The sequence below is a fragment of the Montipora foliosa genome, chromosome 13 (genome assembly GCF_036669935.1).
Source record: "Montipora foliosa isolate CH-2021 chromosome 13, ASM3666993v2, whole genome shotgun sequence".
Lineage (NCBI taxonomy): Eukaryota > Metazoa > Cnidaria > Anthozoa > Scleractinia > Acroporidae > Montipora > Montipora foliosa.
Genome location: NC_090881.1, coordinates 40,260,583 through 40,270,582, shown reverse-complemented (window position 1 = coordinate 40,270,582; position 10,000 = coordinate 40,260,583). Strand labels below are relative to the sequence as shown.

Here is a 10,000-nt window from a genome sequence, read left to right as displayed (position 1 = left end):
AGCTGGTTTTACTCATCAAGTTGTCTGGTCCAGTACCCGCTCTTGGCATCTAGTGAGGAGAAGTACTGACCATTTCTGAAACTATGCTGAACATCTACCCAAGATGTAGTGCAGTGGATGAGGTACCTATTCAAGTTTCTTGGGTAAAGGCACAGTCGCAAGGTTCCATCTTTTTTGACAACAGTTACCAGATTATGTACCCACTCGGTAGTTTCTGGGCAGGCTCGGATGATTCCTTCTTGTTCCATTTTATCTAGTTCCTTCTTTAGCTTTGGCATGATGCTTTGCAGTACTGCACGGGGTGGTAGTTGAACTGGTTTTTGCTTTTGGCGAGAGTTTAAGATCGACCTCACTTTCAAAGAGGCCAACCTGACCATCAAAGGTCTCAGGGAAGATCTGCTTTAGGTCCTCCAAAGGATCGGCTGTTTCCTTTCCAAGTGGCGGACGTTTCTTCCACTTCTTTTAAAAATTGTCATAGTCAGCCTCTGATTCTTCAGTGATGTGTACAGCCTCATCTTGGCATGGCTCCATAGATATGTTTTGTTGTATGCACACGGGTGCAATGGTCACAAGTTTGAATTCTTTGCAGAATCCAAGACCAAGAATGAAGAGACATTCCTGTTTGGTGACATAGAATCTTGATTTAGCAGTGATGTCACTGGATGTGACAATTATGTCCATAAATCCGCAGTTCTGAAGATCTGCTCCAGACATTCCTCGGATAATAGCGCTGCTTGGTTTTAGATCTTTTTTGGAGAGCGCGATTTTTGATTTTGGAAGTCGGCATGCAGGATACCATAGCAACAGCGTCAACTTTGCCTCTGATTTCATAAGATATAGTGTTTTTCTGTGTCCTTTTTTTCCTTAATTCCAGTACTAGGGTTGATCTCTGATGGAATAATTGGGTATAAAAACTTCACAGTAGTGTCAGGCCTCACTCGAACTTGGGATCATTACTCTCAATATGCTACTGAAGGACGACAACTCGCGATTATCTACATCAGTTTTAGTTTCTAAATTTAATAAGCTCTTGGTCTGACATTTTTGTTAAAAGCCCCTTCGCTCATAATGCAATGTACGTACTATGTTTGCATGTCTAATGCGTACTCTTAACTCATTACTGAGAAGTACTATTAAAGTTAACAGTAAATTAAGATGATGATCATGGTACTGCACATGTATACAACATGACTCTTCCACGTCTACTTGAATAACTGTGACATTGAAACAATCACCTAATGTCAAATAAGAGGACATTGAAAATGGATGATTTTTTGGTGTCCTTTCAGTGTCTTCATTCATTATGACAATATCCACTGCGGTAATCAACGAAGGAGGAAATTTGAATTTGTCATGTCCAGCAACTGGTATTCCCCCTCCAACTGTGTTTTGGATCAAGACAAGTAATGGAGAGCGCACAATTGGAACTGATTTAGTTATCAGAAATATTAGTAGGAGTGAAGCTGGAGAATACAGATGTGAAGCAACAAATCCATGTGGAAATGCTTTGGAGTCTGCAACAATTGACGTACAGTGTAAGTCACCTGCGTCTATAGAAAAAGTGATTGTAGCAAACATAATAAGCACACTGTACAACGGCAAGTATTTTTTGCAGGTTGCAGGTTGCATGTTGCAAATTTAAATTTAATTATAACTCGATAGACTTACCGTGATTCTTACATGAATAGCTAACCTTAGGCCTAAAAACTTTTCTTTAGGCCTGATTAGGCCTAATTAGGCCTAAGGTTAGCTATTCATGTAACAGTCACGGTAAGTCTATCGAGTTATAATTAAATTTCAACCTGCAACCTGAAAAAGATACCTGCCGACTGCACAATAGGAAAGTTCTTAATTAGCAATCAAAAAACTAAAGCCACAACTCTGATAAAAATTTTGCGTGTGGGATTCATTTTACCTAAAGGTTTTGTTTGACTTCTTTATTTTTAATTTCTTGTACGGCCATAATCCTTTGTTAACATTCATTAAGTAAGCTGATAAGTAACTACAAGGATAGCACTGACCAAAATACAGTGTACTTGGACCAAAAAAGAAAAAAAAAAACAAAGACAAGATAAAAGACGGGAAAAATCTTGGACAAAAAAGTCACAAACTGTGGCTATATTTGATATTTACATTAATTTTGCTCAGGTGGTCGAAAGGTCAGTCAAATGTCGTCCTAAACAGCTTTTCGCAGGACTATACTTACCCAAACGATTGTACTTCACCTAATTATGATATTTTTACAGTTAAGTTGTGTACATGTAGTCAGAGAAGTGTACTAACATTTTTTCGTGTTCATCATAGACCCACCAGAGGGCATCCAGTTACACGTGAGTGAAGAAGAAGTCTGTAATGGAACATCTATCTTTATCAATTGCTTTGCTGAAAATGCGAACCCCATGGAACTCAATTATAAGCTTTATGAGAATAACGTTATGATAGGTTCCATTAGCAGTACTGGAGGTTGGTACAAAACAATGGCAGTTGGAGGAGTATTTGTCTATAAGTGTATGGTGAACAACTCTGTTGGGACAGCTGTGAGTTCAGCTGTGTCTGTTAATGTCAATGGTAAGCAAAGATCCTTTGGATTTAATTGTAGTTTTGTAGATAACCGATGGACGAAAAACTAAGACAGAAAGAACAAACTCTTGACTTTAATGTAGAAAACCAACATGGGTACCCAGCACGAGGTTGTAACTCAATATATCATGCAATAAAACATGGAATGTCCATAGGTCAGTCCAACATGTATATAATAAGTCGTGAAATGTTTAACACAAAATACACTTAGACGGCTTAGAGTCTGGGTTTGTTAGTGGCTTGATCACCCGTCCAGACCGTGATCTTGTTAGGTGCGGTGTTGAATCAGCTGGTTTAGTTCTGGCTGTTTCATCACTTGACTTTTTGTAAAATTCTTTTTCATGTTTGCTGGCAGGCGATGTTTGTTTCATAGTGCAAGGTGTGTCTTCTGAAGCCTTTTGCTGAAACTGCTGGAAGATCAACTAGTGTTGGATCATGATCTGGCAGATTTGTTGTAAGTCTTACAGGGACCTGCGGCTGGGGTCGCTATTGTGCAAGGATCGTGTGACGCGGCTTGATGTTACGCTTATTTCGCCTGAGCCGCCTGTCGCTCTTTTCGTTGATTATCCAGTATGAGTCTGGCCAGGATATTATTTGAATCAATGTACCCTGGTTTTTATTCATCTGAATTGTCATCGCTGAGCATGATGGGCTGATTAGTAAGATAAACGTTCTTGTCATGCTTCGAGGGTTTCAGATGTACTGAACGCTTGTCATTGAAGTCGGCCTTTTGCTGATCCGTCAGTGGAGTTGGCTGGACATGCTGAGACGGGTGTTGATTGGTCTAGTGTAGAACAGTTCAGAAGGTGTTAATGTGTCACTTATTGGAGTATCAAGTTATATTATCAGAACTTTGGTTATGTCAGTGTCATTTGCGGTCTTCTTTCGAATCTGTTCGACTGTAGCGATTGCCCTTTCCGCTCAACCGTTACCCTGATGATGGTATGGACTGGATGTTACATGGCCAATGTCAAGCTGGTCACAAAGACGTCAAAAATTTTCAGACTTGGAGCATGGTCCATTGTCAGAAATGAACCTTTCATGTAGCCCAAATTTCCTGAAGATGTTGTCTAGTGCTTTAGTAACAGCTTCAGTTGTCTCGCTGGAAAGAGTGTCATAGGTTTGAAAACCAGAATAGTAGTCGACTATGACCAAGGCTCGTTGGCACTGGAATTGCACCACATCTACGCGCAGTAACTTCAATGGACGAGTTGCTGAGATCGTTCGCTCTGGAGGTCTAGGCTTCTTGTTGCCATGCCGTTGGCATTCATCGCACTTTTGGACCATTTCGCTGATATCATCTTGTAACTTTGGCCAATACACAGTGCGTCTTGCACGTTCGAGAGTTGAAGTGAGACCTTGATGTGCATCATGTAGGCGGGTGAGTGTTCCAGTTCTCATGCTTGCAGGAATGACAACTCTGCTACCTTTCATGACAAGTCCGTCCGTGTCGCTCAACTCATCTCGGAAGCACCAATAGGGATGCAGATTACCTGGAAGATCTTGCATGCTATCTGGCCATCCAGTAATGATAAGGTCAACTGTTATAGGGATCCAAGACCTGGTGGCTGCATCTTCATGAGTTGTGCAATGTTGATGTCTAAACCAGGGATCTCTTTGGCTGTTCCCGGTTGAATGAGCCTAGATAAAGTGTCAGCAAGTAACACACTCGTGGACCCAACATACTTCACTTGGGTGTCATATTTGGAGAGACGCAACTGTATTCTTTGCAATCTGGGTGGTGCCACGCTAACTGGTTTCTAAAAGATGGCCTGCAGGGGCTTGTGATCTGTGTGCACGGTAATTTTTGCGCAAAAGTAAACTTGTGTAGCTTTTCGCAAGAAATTAGGATAGCCAACAGTTCCCGTTCTATGTTGGTGTAATTAGTTTCAGCAGATGTGAGTGCCTTGCTGAAGAAACGCACGGGTTTGCCGTCGTGGATCCGGACTGCACCAATTCCTCTCAAAGAGGAATCAGTCTCGATGATGGCTGGCTTGTTTGGGTCATAGTGAATAAGCTCCACTGCACTGGTAATGTCGTTCTTGATGGTGTTCAGTTCCTTTTCGATATCACTGGTGCATACAAAGTGGCTGTCACGTTTCGGCAAGCTACGCATGATATAGGTCTTTTTTGTCAAATTGGGGATGTATGTAGACATAAAGTAATGGTAATGGTAATTGTTATGAATTTATTTAGCTTATTTTCTATTAAAATATTCAAATGCCCTTTACAAGCAAGGGATCTATGGGTGAGATCGGACATCAGCATATATAGGCGCCGCTGGCAGCCGCTATCAGTCTATTAGCGATCACACCCAACACATTAACGAATGAAATGACTCGTGACCACAACACCGGGAGCTTCATGCCCTACTCTTTAGGGATAGTGTGTGGGTTCTTTTACGTCCCACTGGGTTGTGAGCATTGAAAGGTTGTGGGACGGAACCTACGGTTTATAGTCCTTATCGGACAAGACTTGAAAGTCTTAACCATTTGCGGATGTAATTACAAAGGCAGCACTTTCTCCTCAGTTATTTTAAGACCCTGAGTGTTGGTCACGACCTCCCGCATGACAGCCCGATGCTCAACCAACCAGCTCTTGCTTATCGGTTGACGCAGCAAGTGCCGTGATGGCTTTCACTTTCTTTGGACATGACTGGCCACCTTGTGGATTGATGATACGTCCAAAGTACTCGGTCTGCTGTTTCTTAATAAAGCACTTGTTAGGGTTGAATTTGAGTCCGGCTTTGCGTGCCTTTTCTACAGTCTCAAGCAGGTGAATGTCGTGACGTTACGCTGATGACCCTTGTACTTTAACATCATCTGCACATGGGAATGTTCCTGAAATACCAGCTAGGATTCGATCCATATGCTGACAGAAGATTTCAGAAGATGCTGAAAATCCAAAGAGCAAGCGAACAAAGCAGTACTTCTTGAATGGTGTGTTAAATGCTGTTAGAAGCTGGCTTTGCTCATCAAGTTGTTTGGTCCAGTACCCGCTCTTGGCATCTAGTGAGGAGAAGTACTGACCATTTCTGAAACTATGCTGAACATTACCCAAGATGTAGTGTAGTGGATGAGGTACCTTTTCAAGTTTCTTGGGTAAAGGCACAGTCGCAGGGTTCCATCTTTTTTGACATCAGTTACCAGATTATGTACCTACTCGGTAGTTTCTGGGCAGGCTCGGATGATTCCTTCTTGTTCCATTTTATCTAGTTCCTTCTTTAGCTGTGGCATGATGCTTTGCAGTACTGCACGGGGTGGTAGTTGAACTGGTTTTTGCTTTTGGCGAGAGTTTAAGATCGACCTCACTTTCAAAGAGGCCAACCTGACCATCAAAGGTCTCAGGGAAGATCTGCTTTAGGTCCTCCAAAGGATCGGCTGTTTCCTTTCCAAGTGGCGGACGTTTCTTCCACTTCTTTTAAAAATTGTCATAGTCAGCCTCTGATTCTTTAGCGATGTGTACAGCCTTATCTTGGCATGGCTCCATAGATATGTTTTGTTGTATGCACACGGGTGCAATGGTCACAAGTTTGAATTCTTTGCAGAATCCAAGACCAAGAATGAAGAGACATTCCTGTTTGGTAATATAGAATCTTGATTTAGCAGTGATGTCACTGGATGTGACAATGATGTCCATAAATCCGCAGTTCTGAAGATCTGCTCCAGACATTCCTCGGATAATGGCGCTGCTTGGTTTTAGATCTTTTTTGGAGAGCGCGATTTTTGAAAGCATGGAAATCTACTTGCAGGATACCATAGCAACAGCGTCAACTTTGCCTCTGATCTCATAAGATGGACTGTTTTTGTATAGTGTTTTTCTGTGTCCTTTTTTCCCTTAATTCCAATACTAGGGTTGATCTCTGATGGAATAATTAGGTATGAAAACTTCACAGTAGTGTCAGGCCTCACTCGAACTTGGGATCATTACTCTCAATATGCTGCTGAAGGACGACAACTAGCGATTATCTACATCAGTTTTAGTTTCTAAATTTAATAAGCTCTTGGTCTGACATTTTTGTCAAAAGCCCCTTGGCTCATAATACAATGTACGTACTATGTTTGCATGTCTAATTCGTACTCTTATCTCATTACTGAGAAGTAATATTAAAGTTAACAGTAAATTAACATGATGATCATGGTGATGCACATGTATACAACATGACTCTTCCACGTCTACTTGAATAACTGTGACATTGAAACAATCACCTAATGTCAAATAAAAGGACATTAAAAATGGATGATTTTTTGGTGTCCTTTCAGTGTCTTCATTCATTATGCCAATATCCACTGGGGTAATCAACGAAGGAGGAAATTTGAATTTGTCATGTCCAGCAACTGGTATTCCCCCTCCAACTGTGTTTTGGATCAAGACTAGTAATGGAGAGCGTACAATTGGAACTGATTTAGTTATCAGAAATATTAGTAGGAGTGAAGCTGGAGAATACAGATGTGAAGCAACAAATCCATGTGGAAATGCTTTGGAGTCTGCAACAATTGACGTACAGTGTAAGTCATTTGCGTCTATAGAAAAAGTGATTGTAGCAAACATAATAAGTACACTGTACAACGGCAATAATTTTTTGCAGGTTGCAAGTTTAAATTTAATTATAACTCGATAGACTTACCGTGACTCTTACATGAATAGCTAACCTTAGGCCTAAAAACTTTTCTTTAGGCCTGATTAGGCCTAATTAGGCCTAAGGTTAGCTATTCATGTAACAGTCACGGTAAGTCTATCGATTTATAATTAAATTTCAACTTGCAACCTGCAACCTGAAAAAGATACCTGCCGACTATACAATAGGAAAGTACTTAATTAGCAATAAAAATGTAAAGCCACAAGTCTAACTCTGATAAAAATTTTTCTTGTGGGATTCATTTTACCTAAAGGTTTTGTTTGACATCTTTTTTTTTAATTTCTTGTACGGCCATAATCCTTTGTCAACATTCATTAAGTAAGCTGATAAGTAACTACAAGGATAGCACTGACCAAAATACAGTGTACTATGACCAAAAAAGGAAAAAAAACAAAGACAAGATAAAAGACGGGAAAAATCTTGGACGAAAAAGTAACAAACTGTGACTGTTATTTGATATTTACATTAATTTTGCTCAGGTTGTCGAAAGGTCAGTCAAATGTCGTCCTAAACAGTCTCCCGCAGGACTACACTTACCCAAACGATTGTACTTCACCTAATTATGATATTTTTACAGTTAAGTTGTGTACACGTAGTCAGAGAAGTGTACTAACATTTTTTCGTGTTCATCATAGACCCACCAGAGGGCATCCAGTTACACGTGAGTGAAGAAGAAATCTGTAATGGAACAACCATCTCTTTCAATTGCTTAGCTGAAAATGCGAACCCCATGAAACTCACTTATGAACTTTATGAGAATAACGTTATGATAGGTTTCATTAGCAGTGTTGGAGTTTGGTACAAGACAATGGCAGTTGGAGGAGTATTTGTCTATGTGTGTATGGTGAACAACTTTGTTGGGACATCTATGAGTTCAGCTGTGTCTGTTACTGTTAGTGGTAAGCAAAGATCCTTTGGAATTTATTGTAATTTTGTAGATAACCGATGGACGAAAAACTAAGATAGAAAGAACAAACTCTTGACTTTAATGTAGAAAACCAACATGGCTACCCAGCACGAGGTTGTAACTCAGTACATCATGCAACAAAACATGGAATGTCCATAGGTCAGTCCAACATGTACATAATAAGTCGTGAAATGTTTAACACAAAATACACTTAGACTGCTAATAATACAACATGTCCCTTTTAAGCAGTTTTATAACCGAAGGATATCATCGTCGCCTTAGTAAAGATATGAAGTTTCAATTAGTTAAAGTTCATCTCAGTTGTATACAGAGTCTGGGTTTGTTGGTGGCTTGATCACCCGTCCAGACCGTGATCTTGTTAGGCGCAGTGTTGTATCAGCTGGTTTAGTTTTGGCTGTTTCATCACTTGACTTTTTGTGCAATTCTTTTTCATGACTGCTGGCAGGCGATGTTTGTTCCATGGTGCAAGGTGTGTCTTTTGAAGCCCTTGCTGAAATTGCTGGAGGATCAACTAGTGTTGGATCATGATCTGGCAGATTTGTTGTAAGTCTTACATGGACCTGCGGCAGGGGTCGCTATTGTGCAAGGATCGTGTGACGCGGCTTAATGTGACGCTTATTTCGCCTGAGCCGCCTGTCGCTCTTTTCGTTGATTATCCAGTATGAGTCTGGCGAGGTATCATTTGAATCATTGTACCCTGGTTTCCACTTATCTGAATTGTCATCGCTGAGCATGATGGGCTGATTAGTAAGATAAACGTTCTTGTCATGCTTCGAGGGTTTCAGATGTACTGAGCGCTTGTCATTGAAGTCGGCCTTTTGCTGATCCGTCAGTGGAGTTGGCTGGACATGCTGAGACGGGTGTTGATTGGTCTAGTGTAGAACAGTTCAGAAGGTGTTAATGTGTCACTTATTGGACTATCAAGTTATATTATCAGAACTTTGGTTATGTCAGTGTCATTTGCGGTCTTCTTTTAAATCTGTTCGACTGTAGGGATTGCCCTTTCCGCTCAACCGTTACTCTGATGATGGTATGGACTGGATGTTACATGGCCAATGTCAAGCTGGTCACAAAGGTGTCGAAAATTTTCAGACTTGAAGCATGGTCCATTGTTAGAAATGAACCTTTCATGTAGCCCAAATTTCCTGAAGATGTTGTCTAGTGCTTTAGTAACAGCTTCAGTTGTCTCGCTGGAAAGAGTGTCATAGGTTTGAAAACCAGAATAGTGGTCGACTATGACCAAGGCTCGTTGGCACTGGAATTGCACCACATCTACGCGCAGTAACTCCAATGGACGAGTTGCTGAGATCGTTCGCTCTGGAGGTCTAGGCTTCTTGTTGCCATGCCGTTGGCATTCATCGCACTTTTGGACCATTTCGCTGATATCATCTTGTAACTTTGGCCAATACACAGTGCGTCTTGCACGTTCGAGCGTTGAAGTGAGACCTTGATGTGCATCATGTAGATGGGTAAGTGTTCCAGTTATCATGCTTGCAGGAATGACAACTATGCTACCTTTCATGACAAGTCTGTCCGGGATGGTCAACTCATCTCGGAAGCACCAATAGGGATGCAGATTACCTGGAAGATCTTGCATGCTATCTGGCCATCCAGTAACAATAAGGTCAACTGTTGTAGGAATCCAAGACCTGGTGGCTTTATCTTCAGGAGTTGTGCAATGTTGATGTCTAAACCAGGGATCTCTTTGGCTGTTCCCGGTTGACTGAGCCGAGATAAAGTGTCAGCAAGTAACACACTCGTGGACCCAACATACTTTACTTGGGTGTCATATTTGGAGAGACGCAACAGTATTCTTTGCAACCTGGGTGGTGCCACGCTAACTGGTTTCTAAA

At 41.2% G+C, this 10,000-nt stretch overlaps 1 protein-coding gene across 1 annotated transcript in view; it reads left to right on the top strand.

Annotated features, from left to right (window-relative positions):
- The window catches only part of LOC137982324 (hemicentin-1-like), a 132,533-nt gene that overhangs the window by 34,761 nt on the left and 87,772 nt on the right, over positions 1–10,000 (top strand). Inside the window, exons 5-8 of the mRNA XM_068829400.1 lie at positions 1,290–1,535; positions 2,305–2,568; positions 6,843–7,088; positions 7,855–8,118. Coding sequence (XP_068685501.1) covers positions 1,290–1,535; positions 2,305–2,568; positions 6,843–7,088; positions 7,855–8,118 — 1,020 coding nt within the window. The remainder of the gene's footprint in view (positions 1–1,289; positions 1,536–2,304; positions 2,569–6,842; positions 7,089–7,854; positions 8,119–10,000) is intronic.